Consider the following 26,536-nt stretch of genomic DNA (forward strand, 5'->3'; position numbering starts at 1 on the left):
ACACATGCACATCATCAATGGGTATGTATATGATAAGAATTGCAATTCTCTCTGACAGGTAGGACGGCCACTGGAGTGCATTAGTTTTCGTTGTGTTTAGTGTTGTTACCAAATCTGGTGGCGTATATAAGGGGTGTGAAGAGTGTCAGATGTTGAGGAATCACTGTGGAGGACACAGGGATGCAGTGCACTCATGTGAGTCAGCTTTATCAACATTTGACAGAAATTGAAGGGGCCTCATTGTGGGTCTCCACTTGGCTAGTTGGTTGAATCATGCAATTTGCAATTTCCATATCTGTGGGGCATTCAGATGTGATAATGGCCTGATGTACCGTAGGCGAATGTGAGTGCAGGCATACTCGCCATCAAGATTCCGGCCTAACACGTCTCACCACCAGAGGGGAGGACTGCTGCACTGTGCACCAAGCACATAGTAATGCCCTCATATCAGTGCCTGCCATCAGAGAACAGGTGTATTCTCCCTGCAACATTCCACAACATTGGTTGGAGTCTAGCAGCAGCTAAACTAGGGAATTACTGTATCGTGTTCATGCTGCCGTTAATACCACAACACAAAAAGCTAAACTGGGAGCGGTGCCATGAAAAAGAATGGACTGCTAATGAATGGTTTTGCATGCTGTCCAGTGATGAATCATGATTCTGCACTATCCCAGATGACCATCACAGTTAAGTACAAAGGTAAACTCAGGAGAGGTTCCACACTTCCAATGTTCTGGAGAGGCACGAGGGAACTCCAATGGCATAAAAGTAAGTCACAGACATCCTCCATCCTCACGTGTTATCTGTCATGTGACAGTATCACAGCACCATTTTTCAAAAGGACAATGGTCAACTATGCATGGCATGTATCTCTATGAACTGTCTGCCTAATGTTGAGGACATCTGTGGCTAGCAAGATCCCCACTTCTGTCCCTGATGGAACATGAAGGGGGTCACAGCTCAGAGGTCAACAGCATCCCAGTAATAGTATTCAGGATGCCAAGCACCAGTCACGACAGTTCTGGGCCAGCTTGGCTCAGGAGACGATACAACAGCTTTAGGACACCCTTCACAACCAAATCAGTGCATGTACCAGGCCAGGCCAGAGGGGGTGCAATGTCTTACTGATATATTGGCTCTTACTGTCAAGGTCTTCGTAAATTTGGTTTGATTTTGTAATCACTGAAATAACATCACATTCCCCCTGAACCCATAACGTCTCATTTCCTTTCCTCCTACCCTTCTGGTTGTTTCACTTTTTTGGTAGGCTGTGTGTGTGTGTGTGTGTGTGTGTGTGTGATGACACAACTCTTCTATTAATCTGTGAGTGGTCTCCTTTACTGTTAAATATTTATGATCTGCCACAGCTTTCCTTACCGTAAAAAGATTGTGTGGTTTTTTTGTTTGTTTTTTCGGTAAAAATGTATTTATTATACCATATAGTCCTCTCTTGAGTCAATGTATCAAATTCAACCCTTTCTGTAAAGAGGGAACGCAGATCTCCACAGTGTGGGTCTGGGAGTGATGCAAAATACTCACCTATGCCTGCCGTAACGCCTTCCATCAAACTACAAAATGTTTTCCTGCCACAAATTTCTTTAGCTGTGGGAATAAACGGAAATAAGATCATGTAAAATCTGGTGAATAAAAGGATGCTCCAGCAATTTGTAGTTCAAATTTCCTAATTTTCCGAATTTCAAAGCACTGCTGGGCAGTGGTTTGATGAATGATTTTTACAATTGCAGTCTAGGCCCTTTCTCTTGTATTTTTTTAACTCAGTTAGTCCAGAAGTATTTGTAAGTAAAATCTATTATCCTCCTTTTGTAAGGCAATTAATAAGAAGAATCCCTTTTACATCCCAGAAAACACTGATCATAACCTTTGCAGCAGAAAAAGTCAACTTTTTCATTTTTGTTTCCCACCCATTGCTATGATAGCCATCTCAATTCTGGTATGTTTCGTAGTGGACCCAAACGTCATCCACAGAAAAGAAAAATTGGTGCACAAAATCAGTTGGTCCTCTCTCTCTCTCTCTCTCTCTCTCTCTCTCTCTCTCTCACACACACACACACACACACACACACACACACACACACACACACCATCTTAAAGTCTAAACATTGCCAGCAATTGTTCCATTGGGGAAAAGATAAGGGAAGAAGAACTACTGTACATTACATGTAATATGTATTTCAATTTTTAATTTTGGCTTTTATCAAAACAGCACTTGGATATTTATCCCCAAGTATTATAAAAAATTATAGAAATTAATATAAAACTTCCCAAAGATTAACTGGTAATATACCGACCTGTTTTACAGCCATTATGCCCCCAGACATTGTATCTCTAGCTTGAAAACAGGTGCTATATGCTCCCGTGCCAAGAGCTGGGCCTCTCTTCCAGTTAATACCTTCTATGTAAGAATGTGTGTTTAAGTGATGCCAGGTTACCTGCAAGTGAAGGAAGAAATTGAAACACATGTCTTGGGTTGACAGCACCGTTTACACCATTTACAGGATGAATACTGATTTTCAGAGATCTGGAGTTTGTAGTTTTTCCGTTGAAATTTGTTCACAGGCATTTTTCAAATGAACACTAACTTACCTCCTTTTCAAAAGTAGATTTAAATAACATTTTTCTCCTACATTATTGCGAAGTCCAGATTCTTTGCCTTATGTTTGTTTACAGGAAACACACAGAAACTCCTGTATTTCCTTTCTGAAAGGGCAATAAGAATATTCATGCCGTACCAGGACATTGAGCGTTTTGGAAGAAGTAATACATAGAACAGATAAGGAATTCCTTGACTACTTGGAGAACAACATACAAAGCTGAATGAAGTGCATTCTACAGCATGAGATACAGTATGTACATTATGTCAACAGGAAACGTATCAAATAACACTAGTGCTTCAATAACAGTACAGATTTAATGTGCAAAATCTTTATAATGCTGGACAAAATAGAGACCTATAAATACTGTGGTAAGTATTCGACATTCAAGTGGCAAACAAATATGATAAATGGCACAGTGACACCATATAGTCTACTCAATGTTTTTTGAGGATGTTGCAGATACATAGGACCTTGTACTAACAAAACTGCTGGAGACAATTTGATGCAGTGCTTGGAAGCAAAGAGGAAAACCATGCAGGCCACAATAATTCCTCAGATGATATAGCACAACGCAGAAATATACAGACATTCTACATAAAATATCCACGTGTTTTAACATGCATGAATTATGTGCATAAATGTGTAACATGAGAAATCGAACAGAACCCCCACATTATTGTATTCCACATAATGCAAACATCAGCTTTGACATTTGTTGAACAGATGATGTGGGTGTTATGAAATGATTGCTGAAGACACTTGAGGGCTTGGGTACTGACTCTCATGAAGGCTGAGCTAGTTCATGAGTCCATGACACACACCTTAAATACATCAAAATTTGTTCACTAGTCTTTTATGCAATTTATTCAATGACTCTTGATTTGATTTTCCTTAAGAGTAGACTGCAACCCAACCCCACTGGCCACATTATTCTGGGGTGCAAAGCAGTCACAGCAGTCTGATTTTCTACCTCATCTACTAGTCCTCATTCTCTTTCCACAGCTACATTAAGTGATTTCCATTATCCCTTTGTATGTCTTTCAACACTGGCCTATAGACTATTCACCACCAGTTATTCCTCACTACTGCACAGTGTATACAATTTCTTACAAAATGTATTGGATATAAATTTCATCATGCTTTTCATAAGATTTTATCAGGTTATGATTTAGTGTGTTATAATACAATACATTTCTATATTACAATATTCCTTACAATACCATCACCTCTGTTTATTCCAGGTCCTACTCCAAGGCACTATGACAAATAGTTTTTGTTAGACATGTGACACATGGTTTCATGCTGCCGTAAACTGTATAAACCTAAACATAAATTCATTAAGATTATATTAAATTGACAGTTTTTTGCTCTTAAGCAATAGTGCTTTCAATATCATTTCCAACTATACATACGTGTGTGCAAAGGTAAACACAAACACACACACACACACACACACACACACACACACACACACACACACACACACACATATTAATTCTTTCTTGACAGCTGTACCAAGCACCAAAAACGATGCACTGAATAATAATTTGGAGAAGAATATTTGCGTTACGCTTATATATGTTGTGGTATTGACAGTGTCTTCATCAACCCCACACAGTGCACCACTCACATCTCAGCTGAACAAAATACATTTAAACAGGCTGTAAATGCGATACTGTGAGTCGCGCTCACTCCAGGGCTCGCTGTCTTCCTATGGCTGGTGCTATTAACACCACCAGAAGACACTGTCTTTGCTTCTGCTCAATGCATAGAAATGTACTCATCCATGTGTCTTTTTATGATGCAGCTCTCTGAGTTCTGTCCTGATATTGGAAGACTTGCAGTAAGACAACTACATACTAGCATGACACTACTGATAGTGGTTGAAACTGTTACCATGTGATCATTATTGTACAGGCAATTAAGTGTTTGATATATGAGAACCAGTGTGGAACAGACAACCAAGAAATCTAAATTATACATAACATACTTTACTTCGTACACAGTGTACATAAAGTATCAATGTTTTATAAATTTATTAAATGTCTGTAATGTTTTATGTCTCCGCATATCAACTACAGACACAACAGACATTTCTCGAAACTAGGATGAGATGCAAGGCGGTGTCAGCAAACTAACTTAATTTCTTTTATTATTTTGAAGTGTGTGTACTTTTCTGTATAAAATGGCAACCATGGGAGAGCCACAACTTATTGCATTCATTCAGTTTCAGAGCCAGCAAATACAAATGTTAAACACTGCTTTTTCTGTCGAGCAGAATGCTGACACTGCTATAAATCAGAACCCCCACAGCAAGTATGCCAGCAAAAGAATTGTAAACTCTTTTACACATAAATCTAAAACTGAGAAAATTAATATAAGTGTGATATCACATTCTGAACCCTCAACCACCCCTCCTGACAATACTCACAGAATCCGTACACAACTGCAAAAATCACAGAGCTACACATACAGTGAAAAGTTTTGTTCATTCAAATTAGATATCCCCAAACAGACTAGCAGAAAAAACCTCCATCATTCACAAACAACACGAAGGCAGTATTCACAATTACATTTAACCACAAACTGTTCATCTCTTTAGAGATTTGCAATCAAATTATACTGTTTCAGTTAGACAAAGGTGCTTCAGTTGCATTACTTAATCAGAATACATATGAGCAATTGGGACACATCAGGCTTCAGAAATCCCATCTGCACCTCACAAGAGAAAAAGATACAACTACATTAGTGCCATTCACCATAGTCCATTCATGCTCAAGCCCCAAAATTTTTGGTATGGATGCATTTGATTTATTAGGTTTGGATATTCAGGACAATATGCATGCTATCTATACTTAAGTTTCTCATGCCATCATTAATCAATTGTGTGAAAAATATGGACATTTATTCAATGTCACATTGGGATGTGCAAAGGATTTCCAAGTGCACATTATGCTCAAGCACAGAGATCAAACAAAGTTCCACTGAGCACGTCCAGTGTCTCATGCCATTCACGGTGAAGTTGTTTCTGAACTCAAGAGACTAGAACAAATCTGTGTTTTCAAACCAATTTTAGTAAGCCAATGGGCATCTCCTCTATTTATCACTTGAAAATCGAATGGGAAAAATCAGACTTTGTGCAGACTTTAAAGTCACAGTTAACACTCAAACAGTTATTGATTCTTTCCTGCTTCCATGTATAGAGGAGCTTATAGATCACCTACCAGGTGGACAATTCTTTTTCAAAGTTGACTGAGCTTATGTTTATCTTCAACTTCCCCTGGACATGGCAACAACAATCAAAAAGTGTGTGGTGGTCAACAAGCATGACAGTTTGTATTAATATCAGCATGTTCCCTTCAGAAGTGCATCTACTCTGGGACTGTTTCAATGCTTTCTTGAACAAGTGACATCAAAAATGCCATCCTGTTCAAATTATTTAGATGTCATCATTGTTTTGGGACAAGCAGTGGAGCAGCCTCTCACAAATTTAGAATCTGTTTCAGGACTTACGCGAAATCTGCAGAAATGTTCATTTCTCAATACCAATCTTGATATCTGGGACACCTCATTGGCATCCATGGCACTTGTCCCTTGACTAAGCATTTGGCGGCCATCCGGAGATTGTCTTCTAAAAATGTATGGGAATGACAATCGGTTCTTGGAAAACTTACTTATTACATTAAATTCATTCCACATGTAGCACAAATTGTTGCACCCTTGCATCACACCCAAAATACAAATGTTCATTTCCAATCGACCGAAGAATGCGAATGATAATTTAAAAGGTCGAAAAATGCACTGTCTGGTCACCCAGGTCTTATTCATTACGATCCACAGAAAATGGTAGTACTTGCAGTTGATGCATCATCCCACGGAATAGGGGCAGTTTTATCTCACAAGGTTGTAAACTGTCGTAGTGGCCCCATAGCAGATAGAGGGCCCACACAACAGAGAAGCAAGGTGGGCTGCCGACCTCCCTTCCAGAGCTCAGACCAAAACATCGCCAGTGGATGTAAACACCAACAGACTTTCCGCATTAACATGGAACTACTTCATGAAAAGCCATGTGTCAGTGATCCACCAATTGGAACAATCAGCATTATAAGCATGCCAGCAGAGTCAGACCGGCAGTGTGTACCTACAGCTAGGACAGCTCCAGCCAATACCTACGCCGGCTCTAGCATAGTAGACACTCGCCACAGCATTCAGTAGAATGTTGTATCTTTGTAATTGTGTAGAGTAGTAATTTGGTTATTACTTTCTTTTCACTGTCTTGCACTCTTATCTGGTTTTTGCCACCACAAAAATTGTTGTGCTTAATGTTGCTCTTGTTTTGGAAATTAGTGCACAACAAGAAGGCATTTTCAGTTATAATAAAGTGTGATCAAACGTGATTGCTAGTTCTTTTCTGCCGACCACAGGACACTACAGAAACAATGAAAGCCCCATAGCATTTGTGTCCAAGACGCTGAACAAGGGCCGCGTCAACTACAGTCGTCTGGAAAAGGAAACCTTAGCCATCATACAGAGCCTCACAAAATTTTATCAACACCTACGCATGGCAGAAATTTTTTTCTCATGACTGATCATAAGCCATTGATTGCTCATTTTCTATGAAAAATGTGCCTGGTTATAGAGCAAAGAAGTTGCAACGTTGGTCATTAGCTCTTTTGTATTACCAGTATTAAATTCATTAATGCCTTATGACTCAACATGTAAACACAGACACTCTGTCTGTGTTTACATGTTAAGTCATAAGGCATTAAAGAATTTTAAAATTGGTAATATAAAAGAGCTAATGACCAACACTGCAACTTCTTTATCTATGGGAAATAATTGGGATTTCGACGCATAAGAAATTTCTTCAGATTGTTCATTCTGATTTGCACGCACTGCACGCTGTTCCCACTGTTTCTCGACTGAACAGAATCAATCACTACAATTGCTCAAGTACTACATTCAGATGGGTGGGTCTCATAATCTGAAATCAATTTCATGTGCAGTAGAATGAAAATACCATGCTCAATGCAACCGCCTTCCTCTTCAGAATGGAGTAATTTTATTGCATACTCCTAATGAACAAATATAATCCTGATTCCCATATCTCTGAAACAAAATTTTTGGAACTTTTACAAAGAGGACAATGGGGAATCATTAAAACTAAGCAGCTAGCATGCCAGCATTGTATGTGCCTCAGTCTCCATAAGCAGACTGATCAGATGACTGCCCACTGCCACATATGTGCGGACAACCAGGCAGCCTCACAGCACGAATTTTTCAATTGCTTTTGACCTCATGGTACTTGGCAATCCATCTCTACTGATTTTGCTGGTCCGTTTTGGAACACACAGGACCTAATTTTCATCCATGCATACAGTAGATATCATTTGGTCATTCCAACGAAATCGACAATTGTGTTAGCACTATCAAGCATTTGCTTCTGTCTTTTGTTTAGAAGGTTCACCTCAAACGTTCATTTTGGACAATAGTCTGCAGTTTTCTTTTTTGGAATTTCAACAAATTTTCCAGCACAGTGTGAGTCAACATATTCGAATGGTTCTGTTCTCTCTTCAACCAAAGAGTGAGTCCGAATGTTTCATTCAAACTTTGAAGGCTCAGCTGTCCAAACTTTGTGCTTTGCACTTGAGGGAAAATGCTTTGTTGTTATTTCTCAGCAATTATCACACTCTGCCTATATAGGGCACTTCACCAGCAGAATTGTTACATGGTCATCTTCACTGCACTTAGTTGCATCTATTTTACCCTTGACATCCTGCTTGAATGCCAACTTTGCAACCAAGTTCCACATGAAAGACAAAGTTTTCTATTGTATCCATTACAAGATTCACAACTGGGAATCCGGCATTGTCACTAAGGCAACATGGCAAAACAGGCACCCATCAAAAGCACCAAAACCAGCTTTGTTTTTATGATTGTTGTGGCCCTGTTGTAGATTTTCGTTTTTCGAAATTGTTACCTGCAAAACAGACTGCTGCCTCTGAGCAGCCTTTGCCAGTGCCTGACATAAAGGCACATGGGTCAACGGATAACTCTGCCATGGAGAGTGACTCCTGCCTGCCTACATAGCTGCTGCATCAATTGCATCCATTGCTATTCACAGCAATGTCAGTCAGACATCGAGCCTCTATCAGATTCACAGTCTTTGGTGTCCACAGCAGTACCACTACTGTACTAACATGACCATCCTACCTCCAGTTTTTTGGCAGAAGTTCCTGGTGGTTCACAAGGTGAATGTTGAGACATGGGTTGACTGGTGATGTCTGCAATCATGCCACATCCAACTCTATCCGCTGCACCACAGCACAGACCTTACCCATGTCATCACCACACTCACACTATGTGAGGACAGTGTACAGTTTTGAGGGGAAGGAATGTGGTATCAATGGTACCTTTGTTGACCGCATAGCACGCCATGTGCTACTCGCATCTCCATGGATGAGGGTGCATTTAAACAGGCCACCTGAGTGTTTCCATGAGCCACACTCTCTCTGGGGCTTGTCATTTTCCTATGGGTGGCTCTACAGAAGCAACCCAAAGATGCTGTCTTTGCTTCTACTCACAGCATGGAAATGCATCCATCCACATGTATTTTTGAGATGCCACACTCTGAGCTCCGCCAGACCTCGGAGGACTTGTAGTGAGACAACTATGTACTAGCATGATGCTATTGATATGCAGTGATTGAAACTGCTAGCACATGATCAACAATACTGTACAGACAATTCAATGATTTATACAGGATGTATAAAAACGACGAACTTAGGGACAGGTTCCTTACACCAAAACAAGAAAAAAAAAGTGTAGTAAACATGGCCTCTAAAATGCATAACTTGAGAGCTAATGAGCACATGTTCAGTGTAAGAGATGTGTTTCACACTAGCAAAGATGAACAAATGCTCATAGCAAGGGCCAGAAAATTTAGCATCTATTTTTGGCAAAATTCGCATCTGTTTTTGTAAAAATTGGGATCTATATTCTTTGTTTGTAAATGATTAAACAGACAAATTAAAAAGGTTGTCACACTACATGAGTGAAGACAAACAAATTATTAGTTCTTTGAAAGTGACTGAAAAAAGTGCTGATAGGGAACTGTTTGACTGGAATGCTTGCTTTTGCAAAAACTCCAACCTTTCGTGGGCATTCATAGCCCTGCAACTCATGCTTGACAGTGCTACAGATAGAACTGACAAGGCACTTAGCGTAGAAGTAGAACAGAACGTATGGCAACTCAATTTTAATGCTAGGGGAAGAATTTCAATGCTCTCGAAGAACATTACAAACTTCGTTTTCCGATCGCTATAGCGCAAAGGGTGGGCACTACAGGTTATAGTCACAGATGGCTATGACCATAAAGAGACTAGAATTTTGACCGCCAGAAGGGAAGGAGCAGTGCCAGGAAACATACTCCACCTCCATTTCGCTGGTCAGCTGCCTAAAGCAGAACTGACACATTGTCTCATGGATTGCCGATCTCTTGTTGTGTACTAAGGATCGTAATCGAAATCCATGATGGACCTGGATTAGTCGCTTCACTTATTTCAAAATAAAAAAGGAAAACAATGAGCAATGCACAACACAAAGCAACCACAAAGTTGCTTGTTGAAGTTAGCAGAGTATTGTTAACGACGTAGTTCAGGTTCGACCTCTAGCGGTATCTGGTGTGACATCAGTGCAAACCATCTGCCACCTAATTTGTCACATTAAAACTGTTTGCGTTAAACTATCCTTTGAGCTTTAGCAAACAAAAAAAATGTACGCGTTTCTTTCTTATAAAATGCTAGGTCACATGGCTGAGTACTATGTTGTTCCAAATTGGGCTTTGCCACACTGCCAGTAACTGTTTACATTTTCAAAATTGTTTGCAAAGCTATTTCAAACTATCTCTGATAAATAGCTCATCTGGATACAATTTGTTACGAAACACTGTCTATTAAGTAATTTTGAGTTTTCGCATTTTGAGGCAGAATTCACATCTATTTTGCATTTATCACAAAATGCAAATTTTTCTGGACTTTACTCATAGGTCTTAAGGCATGTGGTCCACACTACCTCCTCCCAAAATGTGGAAAGCACAGTCTTTGCAGTAGAAGAGATGTATCAAAGACGAACACATGCTCATAGGTATTTAGGTATGCATTTCAGAGCCCATAGACATTTTTTTCTTGTTTTAGTGTAAGGAACCTGCTTCTATAGCTTGACAGTGTTTTCTTGAGACACCCCATATGAACATACTGCGTACATAACGTATTGATGCTTTATTCATTTATTAAATGTTTGTAATGTTCTACACCACCTTGTATCAACTATGAGCACAACACATGTCAACTACAATAACACTGGAATAAAAGCACAGCTCGTAACAGAATATGCTTGGGTTAAAGTCTTATTCACAATATGTTTTTTACTTTTTTTGTACCAGCTTCAGTTCTTGAATCACCTATCTGTCTAACTAACTAATTAACAATGACCTGCTCTGTAGCTAACTTTTCTTATTTATATGATCTCGCTCTACTTTCTGCCTATCTTCCAATTAAAGTATTGCTAAAACTTTAATGAAAATGATCATTTCATGATACCTTCAACAGTACACAGCACTTCCTAATATGACAAACCACGAATTTACTGATCTATACCTCCATATAGTACTGTGCACATCTAATTGACCAATGTAAGATGACAAGCTCATACCTTCCAATATTATAAAACATTAAAATGATGTGCGTGTCACAAATGTCTAAAGCATTATGCAATTAATTATAAAATCACATACACACAAATAATCATCAACACAAACAGAATTTTTTTTATCATTATTGTAAAACAACTAACCTCAGATACTAATCTGCAGTAGAAATCAGGTGCTGTGCCTTCTGTTTCTACAGAGTACTGTACATCACTTCCATCACCAGCTGTCCTTGTACTAAACACAGAAGTACAAGGCTTATCCTTATTTGCTTCCACATGACCAAAGTCCTGACAGGAAATATTGAGAGTACAGCTCATATTTTGTGCTGGGGACAACAGAGACTCACTTTCACACGTATGTGTAAAAGTTTGTACGTCTGATCCCTGACTAGAATCAGGTACCATGCTAAAGTGTTCCTCATTACAAGTTTCTGTTAAGTTTTGAGAAACTTTATCTTTACTTGTCACATTTTCCTCTTTCTTGTTTATTAAAACCAAATTTGATGCTTTTGAAAGAGAATTCATCCATTTATTTGTGGGTGAAAATGATGAAACAGGATTTGATTCTGAAAAATGCTTCAAAGACTTACATTTTTTCAAGTTTTTAAGTTCAAGGTCTTGCATCTTAGTTGCAACCATATTGGTTAATTGTTTAGATTCACTTAGAGGAACTGAATTTACTGCTCCTGTTCTATTTCTCATGTTGCTCTGAGCCACATTCCTCAAGTGAATTTGAGTTACAGATTTTGCACTCTCATTCTCACAGGAAGCTTGACTGTGAAATTGAGCTACATCCAACAGATGTTTTTTCAATGTTACTTGCAAGCTTATATCCAGGGGTGCTAACATTTCTAAGACATGATTCAGTACACCATTTTCTTTGATACTCAAGCTCGAAGACAACAAAAAAACATCTTTTGCTATTTTTTTCACTGTTCTATGAGGACTGCGTAATGCTTTTACTGAAAATTCTATAACAGAAATCAGTCTTCTAAATTTATTAAGTCTGTCACCATCATCAGTCCTTTGTCCTAGATGAAACTCATCAGGGAACAGGTGAAACATTGTTTTCAACATCAGCAGCCTTCCACCTAACCACTGCCAGGAGACACTGTCTACAGTGAATGGCTCAAGAATGCAACTGAGAACAACTTCAAGACCCATTAATCTTTGAATGCTAGTGTTTCTCATCTTGAATGGATTTCCTATTTCTCTCTCAGATATTTCCGCCAGAGCTTCAGCACTCAACTGGCTTGCACGCCGATTTCGATCAGCACACTTCTTGAGCATTGTTTTTATTACTGGGTAGATTAGATCAACAAATTCCTTCAGCTGAGTTGCAGTTGAACAGCAAACACTTCTGATCAGAGTACAAAAGCTGTGCTGTAAAAAATATATTTCAGAGCTCATTAGATCATCAGCTGATGTTTTACTATCTATAGTATTTGACTAAAACTGTGAATTTGAAACATAATGTAATGTACGTCAAAATTACGAAGTGTGAAGATTCTGATGCAGCCAATAGAAATATACAAAAAGTTATACATCAGATACATTTGAATTTGGGTGATCACTTGTGAGTCATAAAAAGAAAAGTACAGACAGATGGTGGAAGGAGAGGACAGGAAGTCATGATGGGATCACCCTCATACTTACTGCCTCTGAGTTTCTTGGTGCAGATCTCTGGTGCCTGAAGGATAACTTTAGTTACAATTGGATTCGTATGTACTGAATATATAATGGCCAAACTCTCAGTATATTCATGGTACCACTACCTAGTCCCTTAGACTTTAGTTTCTGAGATAGAATGTTCTCTTACAGAGTGTATTAGAAATCATCTTTCACTGTATATTTATTTAGAAAAAGGATCATGCCTCATACATAAAAAGTGAACTATAAAATTAATCTACATTCTTAAAGGTCAATTAGAAAATGCTACCTGCTAGTTTATCCTTTACAATTAGCAAATTAGCAGTCAGATGCGACGAAGGTAGAGATAGAAACTTGATGAGAAAATGACAAAGAGAGGCAACTAATGCATACAGATACTGTCCGGTATTTATATCATCCTCTAATTAGCGGACACACATACCATCAGATAAATTATTACAGTTTCTGTTGGTACAGGAAATGTCTTTTAGAAAGTTATCACTGACATACTGCCACATACAATTGCTGAAGAAGTTATTACATTATTGCACTCAAAAGGCAATGTGGACATAGATACCCATCATTTTGAAAATTATCTATTAAACTTGAATTTTCCATCCAAATGACAGATGGAATAAACTTTGGTGCCAGTGTCTAAAAGCCACACCAAACTAAGAATGCAGTGCTACATTTATTGATTTTTTGCCTTTTCTTTAAAATGAGGACGTTAGTCATGAAAAGCACAGTTCTTCATGAAAGTTGATCCTAGTTCAGGAAAAAATATCCACACAGCAGCTGCTATGTGCTGCTCTTCAGGATCACTTACAGCATGCATCACACCCTTTGTCCAAATTTACAGATCAGCAAAAGTGACTGAACACCAGCTGTTTCATTATCTCTAGAAAGTGACTAAAACTGTGCATGGCAAAATTTTCCCATTATGACAAAAGTGAATGTTATACTGAATTTCACATAATCTTTTCCATTCTTTTTGAAGAATTCTATTTGTGGGTCAGTAACTCGTGAAGTATTTGTCTTGGAAAATAGAAATTCCGCAGCTTTAATTCTGTGTGTGTGTGTGTGTGTGTGTGTGTGTGTGTGTGTGTGTGTGTGTGTGTGTGTGTGTGTCAGGAGGAAAGTTACACAGTTTGTGAGGTGATAGGAATTCTGCACAAAAAACTTCACATGGACAAATTCCCTATTCCAAATTGTTTCCAAGATGCTACACATTTAATATCACTTCCAGGTTTCCCTCGAATAACTCGAAAAGCTCATCCTCCAGTGAAAACGAGTGGCAGTACAAAATTAAACTACATCAAGTTTCCTACAAAAATATGCTGTTCATTTTTCTCTAGGATTAATAGATTGTGTGAAGAGAGCACGAGAATGTTGACAATCTCGTGTGATGCAAAAGCACTGTAGCATAGGCAGTGTATGTAGGCCAAGTTGAGGTAGTTGATAGACACAAGTGCCCTGTATTAAATTGTTCACCCAACTTCCTCTATACGACTGTAGTACGCTGTAAAGAACGACAATGTTTGAGTGATACAAAACACAAACAACAGTGTACATTTAATGTGTTCTATCTACAAAACCATTCGGAATAGTGCATATGTCCACACAAAGACTGAAATATAGATACACTGCGAGACAAAAAAAGTTAAACATCCAGGAGACACGGTTGGATGCCACTGTAACTTCATACACGCACACACTATCAGTAGGTATGTAAACTATGAGACTGGCAATTCTCGGTGATAAGTATAACAGCCAACTTAATGTATTGGTGCTGTTAATATTTAGTGTTGTTACCAGGACAGGTAGAGTATATAGGGGGCACTGAACAGTGTCAGATGTTGAGTGGTCACTATGAAGGACACAGAGATGCTTTGTACTTGTGAGAGAAAGCGTTAGCAGCACAAGACAAGAGTTTCACAGGAGCCTCATTGTGGGTCTCCATTTGGCCAGCTGGTCAAATTGTACAACATAATGATTTGTGGGGCATTCCGAAGTGACAGTGGGCCTACGTTGAACTGCACAAGAATGTGAGTGCAGGCACACTCATTGCCAAGGTTCTGGTTGACCATGCCATACCACCAAAGGGGAGGATTGCTGTATTGTGCACCAAGCACATCATAACCCCTACACATCTGTGCCTGTCATCTGAGAACAAGTAATAAAGTCCCCACAACATTTTGTCATCCCGCACCATTGGTTGGAGATTAAGTGCATCCAGACTACAGAATTACTGTCTCATGTGTAGGCTGTCATTAACACCACAACAAAAATGGCAGCATTTGGAGTGGTGTCAAGATCAGGATGTATGGACTGCTAACGAATGGCAAAACATTGTGTTCACTAATGAATTTCTGTTCTTCACTGCCCCAGATGATGGCAATTACAGCAGTGACCTGGTGAGAGATCTGATTCTTCCAATGTTATGGAGAGGCACAGTGGTGTTACTGCTGGTGTTGTTGTGTGGGGAGCCATTGCATATGACTTCAGGTCACAGCTGTTAGTGATTGTGGGAACTCTGATAGCACAACGGTCTGTTACAGATACCCTGCTTCAAAGTTTTTGGTGGGCGGGCGGTGATGATTTCAGAAGCGGCCGGTAGAGTTTGCACAGCAATAGGACTGTCATTCCGTTTCACTGTCAGCTGTGAGTGAGATGGCGACTTTGGAGCACAAGGTTTCTTGTGTTCTTGAGTTCGCGAGAAGTGAGTCACAAATTGTAGTGCACCGGGCATTTCGTTTCAAATTTGGTATTCAACCACCAACTTGCAAAAGCATTGGCCACTGGTTTGAGCAATTTAAACAGACTGGGAGTGTTTGCAGAGGAAAGAGCACCGGTCGACAGCGTGTGTAACAAGATGATGTCTGTCGGATTCAAGAAAGTTTTCTGCGCAGTCCCAGTAAGTCTACCAATAGAGCCAGTCGAGAACTTGGAATACCCCAACCAACAGTATGGAAAGTTCTGAGATGGCGTTTGCTGTACAAGCCCTACCGATTACAACTTGTGCAGGCTCTCATCCCCAATGACAAAGAGAAGTGTCTCGAATTTTGTTGTTATGTACTAGCAAAGATGGAGGATGACACATTTCTACAGTGTGTAATTTCTAGCAATGAAGTGATTTTCCATTTTAGTGGAAAAGTCAACAGTCACAATTGTCGCATGTGAGGTTTGGAAAATCCACATTCACCATTGCAACATGAAAGAGACTCACTGAAGATTAATGTGTTCTGTGACGTATCCTGTACAAAGGTTTGTGGACCATTTTTCTTTGCGGAAAGAACTGTACTGGGAATCACGTACCTGGACATGTTGGCACAATGGCTGTTACCTCAAGTTATGGAAGATTCCCAGGACTTTAATTCCAACAAAATGGAGCTCCACCCCACTGGCGCCATTATGCACAAGGTTTTTGAATGACTCCCTTCCTCAGTGCTGGACCGGCTGCAGGGGACTTCATGACCTGGCTCTGAACTTCTGGCCACCATGATCTCCTGATCTCACACCCTGCAACTATTTCTTATGGGGTCATGCGAAGGAAGCTATTTATCACCTGCCTCTACCAACCACTCTGAATGATATGCGGAACAGATTCTCTACTGCCACGCACTCAGTAACAGCAGATACACTATCGCATGTGTTGGACATGTTGGCTGTACAGCCAACGGTGGCCACAATGAACATTTATAACATTTATCACATTTCTAATTATTAAATAATTATTAAAAACTGTTTAATTACAAATTATTAAATTTATTAAATCGATATGAAACATGATGAAAAATTTTTTGAAACTTCCTCTTTTCATTGGTGTAAAGCTTGTTCATTTTGGATTTCTACTTGAATAAATATGAGGCTTTGAAAATGGGTCCATCATTTAGAATAACCCTGTATTTGTAACAAAGTTCCGGCACTTGCTACCCCCCAGTAAAGTTGTTGCGTTCAAATTATTCTCGGACCTGAGAACAGCTGAAACCCAAAGTAGAAAACTCTACAATATTTAGCGAGGCATGGAAAAAACATCAAAAAGACAGATTAGACACATTACACAGGGGAATGTCCATTGCTGTCAACAAAAATATTTTGTCTATTGAGGTCAAAATTGAGCCTGACTATGATGTTATCTGGACATGAGCAGCAGGCCTAGGTCAACTAAAGATAATTACTGGGTGTTTTTACTGGCCACCTGATTCCGCCATAACAGTTGCAGAATCATTCAAGGAAAGTCTTTGCCCAACAGTGTGGAAATTCCCAGATCATTAAATATTAGTTGGAGGCGACTTTAATCTACCAAGTATGGACTGGAACATCTATTGGTTCACTGCAGGTTGTACGGACAGACATTCTTGTGAAGTACTTTTGCACACTTTTCCGAAAAACTGAAGAACTAGTTTAACAGCCTACACACAATGGAAATATTTTAGACCTTTTAGCTACAAATAGGCCTGACCTTACTGACATGTATTAATGATCATGGCATCATCATAGTGACAATGGTTACTAAAGTTGATAAATCCATCAAGAAGGTTAGAAGAGTATTTATGCCAGATAAAGCAGATAAGCTGTTGTTAGAATTTGACTTACGTAATGAATGGACATCATTTACTTCCAATATGATGGACAGAGAGGAATTATGGTCAGAGTTTAAACTAACTGTTAATCACACGCTGGAGATGTATGAGCCAAGTAAAGGGATTAATGATGGAAAAGACCCTCCACAGTTTAATAATCAAATTCAGAAAATGCTGAGGAAAGATAGTGTTACACTCTCAGTTAAAAAAGGAATGCACAAATGTTGACAGGCAAATGTTATCAGAAATTTGCGCATCTGTAAGAAGATCAATGTGCAAAGCATACAACTTCTTGCTGAGAACCCAAGAAAATTCTTGTCATACATAAAAGCACTCATCAGTTTGAAAAGCTGCTATGCAATCACTCGTCGACCAGTGTAGTGTGGTGACAGAAGACTGCAAAAGAAAAGCTGAAGTTTTTAATTTCACATTTAAGAAATCATTCGTGCAAGAGGATCATACAAACATACCATTATTTGACTGTTGCACAGATTCCTGCATGGAGGAGATAGAAATAGGTACCCATGGTGTAGAGAAGCAACTGAAAGGTTGAAGACAAATAAGTCACCAGGTCCAGATGGAATACCAATTTAGTTTTACAGAGAGTACTCTGCGGCAATGGCCCCTTACTTAGCTTCCATTTATCGCGAATCTCTCATCCAGGACAAAGTCTCAAATGACTGGAAAAATAGTGTAGGTGAAGAAAGATAAAAGAACAGACCCACATAATTACAGACCAATATCATTAACATTAGTCTGTTGCAGAATTCCTGAACACATACCGAGTTTTAATATAATACATTACCTTGAGGCAGAAAAGCTTCTGTCAACAAATCAGCATGGATTTAGAAAGCACTGCTCACCCTTTTGTCACATGATATACTGTAAACCATGGACGGAGGGCAACAGGTAGATGTCTTATTTCTAAAAAGAGTTTGACATGGTGCCTCAGTGCAGACTGTTGACGAAGGTCCAAGCACATGGATTGGGTTCCCAGATATATGAGTGGCTCGAAGACTTTTTCAGTAATAGAACCCATTATGTTGTCCTCAAAGGCAAGTGTTCATCACAGATAAGGATTTCATCAGGAGTTCCCCAGGAAAGTGTGATAGGACTGCTCCTATACTCTATATACATAAATGATCTCGCAGACTCAGTGAACACCAATTTACAGTTGTTTGCTGACGACACAGCAGTACAGGAATGTGTCATCCTTGAATGACTGTAGCGGGATACAACATGACTTGAGGGGTTTTCTAGCTGGTGTGATGAATGGCAGCTTGCACTAACTGCAGTTATTGCAGATGAGTAGGAAAAACCATCTGTAATGTTCAAGTACAGCAATAGTAATGTGCTGCTTGCACAGTCGAAATGATTAAATATCTACTCATAATGTTGCAATACGATGTGAAATGGAATGGCGTGTGAGTTTCGTAATCACGAAAGCGAATGCTTGACTTCATTTTATTGGGAGAATTTTGGGAAAGTGTAGCTCATCTATGAAGAAGACGGTGTATAGAATGCTAGTGCAACTCATTCTTGAGTAATGCACAAGTGTTTGGGAGCCCCCCAGGTTCGACTAAAGGAAGACATTGAACCAATTCAGAGGCGTTTAGCTCGATTTGTTACCAGTAGGTCAGATCAGCATGCAAATATTACAGAAATGCTTCATGAACTCAAATGGGAATCCATGGAGAGAGAAAGACACTCTTTTCTCAAGGCATTGTTGCAGAAATTTAAAGAACTGCCATTTGACGCTGCCTGCAGATTAATTCTACTGCTGCCTATGTACATTTTGCGTAAGGACCATGAAGACAAGATGAAAGAAATCAGGGCTCATATGGAGGCTCATAGACAGTCATTTTCCCTTGTGTTATATCAGAGTGAAACAGAAAATGAAATGACTTGTAATGGTATGTGGTACCCTCCGCCGTGCTTGCAGAGTATGTATGTAGATGTAAATGTAGATAAGGAGAGGATGCAACAGCTTTGTGACACTATTTGAAACCAAATCAGTACATGCATCAGGGCCAGAAGAGGTGTGACATCATACTGATAAGCAAGCTCATATTGCTAAGTTCCTAGTACATTTGACTTGATTTCTTAATCACTAACATCACATACCACCTCAACTCATCATGTTTCTGTTCATTTCCTCCTCTTCTTCCGGCTGCTTCACTTCTTTTGTCAGACAATGTACAGTACATAAGATAAGTAGAATAAAGTGTAGTTGTGGAACTTCTATTTTACAAACAATTGCAATCAGATGTGCTTTTCATTCCAATACATCCATGGTGAGGATATCCTTCAGGATGTAAAATTGCTGTTTAACTCACAAGTGCTGGAGAGTCTTGAGTACTGTTCATTTCAGTGTCTTTGATCAAATGTTAATCCAAGTGATAGGAGCAGTTTTAATGTGATTGATTCTATCTTCAATGAAACTATTTAACATATGAAATGGAATAAGGCAAAATTGGAAATCAACATGATTTCTCATCATGTTTGAAGGAAGTACGAGGGCTATGCCGAAAGTTTTTAGCAGAATGTGTGAAAAAAAATTTATTTGCAAAAAAAGTTTACAACTTTTCAAAATACTCTCCATTAGCATGTATTCATTTTTCCATTCTCTGAAACCACTTATAAAATGTGTCAGTCCAAGCTTCTTTTGGGATGTTACTTAGTGCACTCTCGTACACTGCAATGGCCTCTTCATCTGATGAAAACCGCTGCCCTCGAATTTTTTCCTTAGTCTTCGGGAACAGAAAGAAGTCACAGGGGGCCAGGTCAGGTGAATAGGGGGGATGGGGTAACACTCGCACTTTTTCCTTCTCCAGAAAGTCCATCATTCTGGCAGCCCTGTGCGCAGATGCATTGTCGTGATGCAGCAGAAGGTGCCCACTCTTGGACTTTGGATGCTGTGACTTCCATGTGGCCATGACTTTTGGAAGACAATCTTTCACGTACCATTCAGTATTGACTGTACGACGTGTATCCAAGGTCACAGAGGTGAGATGCCCGATCTTTGTGAAAAAAGTGGGCTGCGCGCGCACGTCCCAAGGTCGAAAAACATCGCTCTTTCGAATGAAAACAACTCCATTGTCCTCTGCCTTATGGTTTACGAGCTGCTAAGAACTTTCGACATAGCCCTCGTAAGAACATCTCATTGATGACAAGGTTGTTAGAAACTGAACACGGGCTCACATTAGACAAGTATGTGGAAGAAACCAGATTGTGTCCTTCTCAAAAGAATCACCCCAGCATGCAACTTAAATCACTTAAAAAAACTTTAGGAAACATCTGGATGGCTGGATAGCAATCTGAATCCCACTACTACTGAGTTCACATACAAACAGAAATGGTTTTATAAGACTGTCCAAAGATGGGCGTCAACAAAAGGGTTCTATTTCATATTTCTCTATCCATATCTTTCTTTTCATTTTAGGATAATTTTCATTTCTCTCCCCCCTTTACAACTTTTTTCCTTGTTTAGCAAGTTCTATTGTTTTCTTTTCTCTGAAATAATGTTTTCCAGGGACTGTGCGTCATGACAAAAGCTATTTAGTGCATATCTCTGAAATATTCATTCTGATGTGCTTGGACATCACCGATTTTATTGCAGTGGAGAATTATCCATGCCACTGGACCAGATTTCCTGTTCCTCATCAATATCAACATTACAAGTTTTTACAGCCAGCATATATGTGGCTGTGTAATGCTCACTTGACATGAAGTCCTCCTCCTCCTCCCCCTCCTCCTCCTACTCCCTCTTCTTCTTCTTCTGTTTGTACATTGTTATTATGTGTATGGTTTTACTGGATGACCATTACAGAAAAAAACCACAGGAATTTTCACAGCTTCAATAACTCTCCTAAAGACCAATTCTGTATAATTTGTAGCATTTGCACCACTGAGGTTTCTTATTAACCCAATTCCAACAATCTCTCAAAAATCTTCAAATATGACCTCACACATTTTGTGAAATGGGTTCCACAATTATAAGTGACATAGCCAACAGCTGCTTACAGTGGAGTTTTGTGGACTTTTTACTTTCTTTTTATTTCTCTTTCCCACAGCTGCCTTACGACTGGAGTGAACCACTTATTGGTTAATGTTTTGTCTAAGGTTTTTTTGGGCCATTCCAGAACTGCTATTCCCCAGTTGATTGTAAGTTGTCACAGTGTTGTAACAATAAATGATTGTAGAAGTCTAGTCACATTTTGATACAGAAGTATCAACATTATACACATTTCAGAATGAAGTTTACTCATCTGGTATTTTGGATGGGTACAGTATCCATCTACAAAGAGGTTCACAGGTACACAACTTTCTGCTTTTGAAGAAACACTCTACCAATATACTAGCTAATTCATAATTCATTTCAATGTTATTAAATTACCAAATTATAGTATTATGCACTGACATTGCCATAAATTATAAATATAATAGTGACTGACTATCAACGTTTGACAATCTAAGCTAACAACTGTTAAGCTTGATATCAACCTTTTTGTAAAAAAAAAATCAGCATTGATTATTAACTCATAGTGAAGCTGTATACTGCCTAAATCACAGTATATGATAATGAAACAAATTTGCACAGTTATTATTACAAAGTGCAAATATTTACAAAATACATACAGAAGTCTTTACAGAAACTGCTCCAAGTTACCAACATGGATATATAGAAGGGCATGAGAGAGATCGTAAATAGTGAAGTAATTAGCTTAATCCTGAACTTGAGAAACAGCCTTGTTCAGCAGAGGTATCAAATAGCCATAACAGTAACCAGACTGTTCATAGTGGGCAACTACAAATACACAAAACCATAGTAGAGAAGAAATTCCACACATGGCTCAAACACTTATCATGAGAAAGAATGTAAAACAAGGTGTTCATGGCTGTATGAATACCAACCATTGTGTTGTTTATCCAAAATATTTGATGATATCTGGCTAGAATAGCCTATGGATTATCATACAGTTTAATGTATAAACATTTACATGTTTGTGACACATTTTTGTATTAATTTGTAAATGAAAATGTATAAAAAAATTTAATTATTCCTCATCCTTCAGGACTACTCTACTTAGGATTTGAGGAAGGAACATTAGTTCATCAGTTCTTTTGTTTTTCTGATATGTTCCACATCTTTGAGGATCACCTCACTATAGGCCTATGGAATGAACGCTGTACCTAATGTATTTCAAGAAGCACAGAGGAGACTGTTTGTCAGAGAAATATACGTTTGTATGATCAAACAAACTGAGGTTTTGGTGCCTTTGAATCAAGTCTGTACTCAGATTTTTCTGCTGTGACTCAGCACCTGTGCCATAAAAGGAAGGAGGAACAGGGTTTAACATCCCATCAACAATAAAATCCTCAGAGATGGAGCACAAGCTTTGATTGGGGAAGGAAATTGGCAATTTCAGTTTGAAGGAACCAATAATATTTGCCATAAGAGAGTTAGAGAAATCACAGAAGATCTACATCTGGATGGTTGGATGACAATCTGAACCTTTATTCCCTCAAATATGAGTTTAATGTCTTCCTACTGTGCCACCTCGCTACGTGTCTGTGCCATGACCAAGCACACTCATTCTTATATAGCCCACATATCCTAGCTTAGCTGAACAACTTCCAATTTCTTTCACGTTAAGAGAAATGTTGCTCTCTAGTATTGATTTTAGAGAGCATAGTTATCTATGGAGTGGAGACTTGGACTACTACTTTGAAACATCTAAAAAAACTGCAAGCAGTAGAAATGGACTGGAGAAGATCAGGAATAATTCCTAAAAAAGAGAAAATAAGAAACAATGAAATAATAAAAAGAATGGAAATAAGAAAGACTACATGACATGATGGATGGAAGGAAGTTACAATGGTACAGGCATGTAAGAGGAATGGAGGAAGCCAGAGTACCGAAAATGATCCTGGAATGGGAACCAGAGAACAGGATGCCCTATGACCACCTGGCTCCAAAAATAACAATTGACAATGGAAGAATTGGCACAGAGCAACAAGATCAAAACACCTGGAGAGACATCTTGAGGTGATGAATTAACATCTTATGTAACAGATGCAATAATATCCTGGTGTTTGTTATGTTGGAGAAAAACCTTTGTATAGAAGAAAATCCCAATAAAATAAAAAATAAAAAAATAGGAGAAAAGTTTTGACTGATTCAGAAGACTACCTCTTCACAGGTACCTTATATCAGAAGTGGTGTCTGCCAAATGGTGAAGTCACCATCTATAAAACATTTAACAGAACTGCAATGTGATGTGATGACTGATGGGAAACCATGCTGATTAATAGTGGGAACAGATGGGGAGGAAAAATTCGAGTGCAATTCTAGTATGCACATAAATATTAAAAACATAAAATGTAACTGTGCAAAAAGAACTTGTTCATCCAAATTTTTTAGCCTCATAAATTAAATTTCAACTTTAACAGTAACCATTAGAGATGATTTTTACAAAAATTAAGTAAAGTACATCTGGTCTATGAAATGAACCACTTTTACCCTATAAATATATGTGTTTATGCATCCTTTTTCCTCCTTGTTTGGTAAGTAACTCCCTACTATCAGTATATAGTCAGGGAGCACTCAATGTCTGTGAATTACACCAAGGGAGTTACTCAGTTCCTGTTATTTTTATTATTTGCACAATGACATCCTACAGATTGCTGGATTATTACAGTAACAGTGTATATTCAGTCTTCAAGACAATGTGTGTATCTGCCTGCTTTATTGTCCCAGTATTCATACACTGCAACGTCACATACAGATTTCAAACAATGCTTCTGATGTGTTTCCCAGCAGGAATACTTCAAGAAACACATGGCAGACCTCTATGGGGAGGAGATGGTATTCTATGTCCAGAAGTTGGACAAGCTACAACTCACCTTGAGAATGGCTGTAAGACCGTCAGCCGAAATATCGAAACAAGAATTAATAATATCCTGGTTGCATGCCCGAAAGGTGATAGAATAGTGCTCTAGATATTTGAAACTTATTATATTAATAAAGTAATTAAGCTAAAATGGGGAAATAAAAAGCAGTTTGGTTGAAACATAACTTATATATTACAATTCTTATTTACATACTCACCACACAAGTAGAATAAACTTTGAAAATAGGATCTCCCACAAGCATAGCTAAAATCTTCGCACAACAGCGAATAACTTTTTGTTGCCATTCTTCATTACTAAGCTGAACTTGTCGATGAAGTTCATCTTGCAACAGCTGCAAGCCACGCTCTCTCTGTTTCCAATCTTGAGAGTACAGCAAAGTTACTAGATCTGAGCCCAGTATCTAAAACAAAAATGTTCCCCGCCACTTTAGTTATACAGCATTTATTTTATGCTAAAGTGTTCAAGACAACTATGACTCTTTTCTTAAAGATGACAAATATATCAATGGTATCAGAAATGACAATGATATTGGTGACAGAAGAGGAATATCAATTTACTTATCAAGTGGAGTAGCATAGTGAATGGCACAAATAAAGGAACCGGAGTTGAACTTCTAGCTTACAAAATTTTAAAGCAGTTTCTCTGTCAAGACTAGATGTATACAGTATCTGATCAAAAGTGTCCAGACATTGCAATGCAAGCGGGATTACAAACAAGAGGTGGACCCACCATTATAAAAGAGACGGGGAGTATTGTGTTGTCCACAGAGAAGCACTAACAGCAGAATGGGTCTGTCAGGAAGCTCAGTGACTTCGGACATGGACTAGTCGCTGGATGTCAGCTGGGCATTGCAAACAGTGAGGTATGGAGCTGGTGGCGTAAGCCCCTTTCCACCAAAGTGAACGAAAGTGAATGCACAACAGTGAAGGGGAATTCTTTTTGGCTTTCAAAATGGTAAAGAGCAGTAATCACTTGTCATTTTCGTTCTAGCTTTATTATACCAGATCCAGTCCAGATTTCACTTAATACCTAGCCATTATCAATGCAGTATTTTGGAGTACATATACATGCTCTAGTATGTCTACATCTGTTGTTGAGACTCCTGTTACAGTAATGCTACAAAGCAGAGTAACAGTGGTAATTCACACAGGAGTTCACCTCCACTGTTTGGGATGAGGTTCCGACATCCCATAAAATATCCACTGAAGCATTCCACAGAACAATTGGACATTTGCATAACAACAATAGCCCTATAGCCCTTGTTAAGTCCCATAGTGTTCAGAGCCATTTGAACCTATGGCCCTGTTGTACAGACTTCTGTCAAATCTTACCAGTAATTGCAAGAGGAACAAGAGCAATGAAGTCAACACATCTGCAATTACCAATTAGTGTGGCATATTAATATAATACTAAAATCATAAAATAAATGAAAAATTACAATAGTGACTTGAAACTACACAAAAGATTAAAACATTTTTGAAAGTCTTGCAATTCCCAGGAACAATATCTCGCCAGCATCGATATCGATAAAAAGGCAAAAAATCGCCGGGATTCTTAATATTCAGGATAGACGTACATCATTAAGTTTGCATATTTCACCTGTAAGTGATGGCAATATGAGGGATGTGTCTGCTGATAAACACAAATAAAACAGTTTCTGTGACGGTCACTTGATTATTTTGCCACTACACGTTTCAATGGTTTACAGCATCATCTTTAGCTGGTGAACTGTTTATTTATATGTGCTGTAGTAGTCTAACCTACTAGTAGTGCATGTGAGTGTGAGTGCACTAAGTGTGGTGTCACTGTGTGTGTGCTCTTGAATTGGCTGCAAATTGTATCATGTGGGCCGGCTCCTGGAGGCCACCTGTGGGAGGCATGGGTGCGGCGCAGTCTCCACCGCTCTGCCGCGCCATCTGTCAGCGACTCATGCCTATATATACGAGCGGAGCAGCGCTGACCGACACTCTCCAGGTTCTTTTGAGTTTTCACCGCTCACATCTGTTGTCCTGAACCTTGTTACGTGTGGAGTGGTGAGAGACTTATTTCCTTTATTGTTCTGAG

At 38.9% G+C, this 26,536-nt stretch overlaps 1 protein-coding gene across 3 annotated transcripts in view; it reads right to left on the reverse strand.

Annotated features, from left to right (window-relative positions):
• LOC124556740 (mitogen-activated protein kinase kinase kinase 1-like) overlaps window positions 1–26,536 on the reverse strand; it is a 169,314-nt gene that overhangs the window by 17,125 nt on the left and 125,653 nt on the right. For all 3 annotated transcript variants that reach the window (XM_047130741.1, XM_047130740.1, XM_047130739.1), the window contains 3 exons: window positions 24,669–24,872; window positions 11,469–12,707; window positions 2,310–2,450 (listed from right to left, as the gene is read on the reverse strand). In XM_047130741.1, the coding sequence (XP_046986697.1) occupies window positions 2,310–2,450; window positions 11,469–12,707; window positions 24,669–24,872 (1,584 nt within the window). The remainder of the gene's footprint in view (window positions 1–2,309; window positions 2,451–11,468; window positions 12,708–24,668; window positions 24,873–26,536) is intronic.

This window comes from Schistocerca americana, chromosome X, assembly GCF_021461395.2.
Source record: "Schistocerca americana isolate TAMUIC-IGC-003095 chromosome X, iqSchAmer2.1, whole genome shotgun sequence".
Taxonomy (NCBI): domain Eukaryota; kingdom Metazoa; phylum Arthropoda; class Insecta; order Orthoptera; family Acrididae; genus Schistocerca; species Schistocerca americana.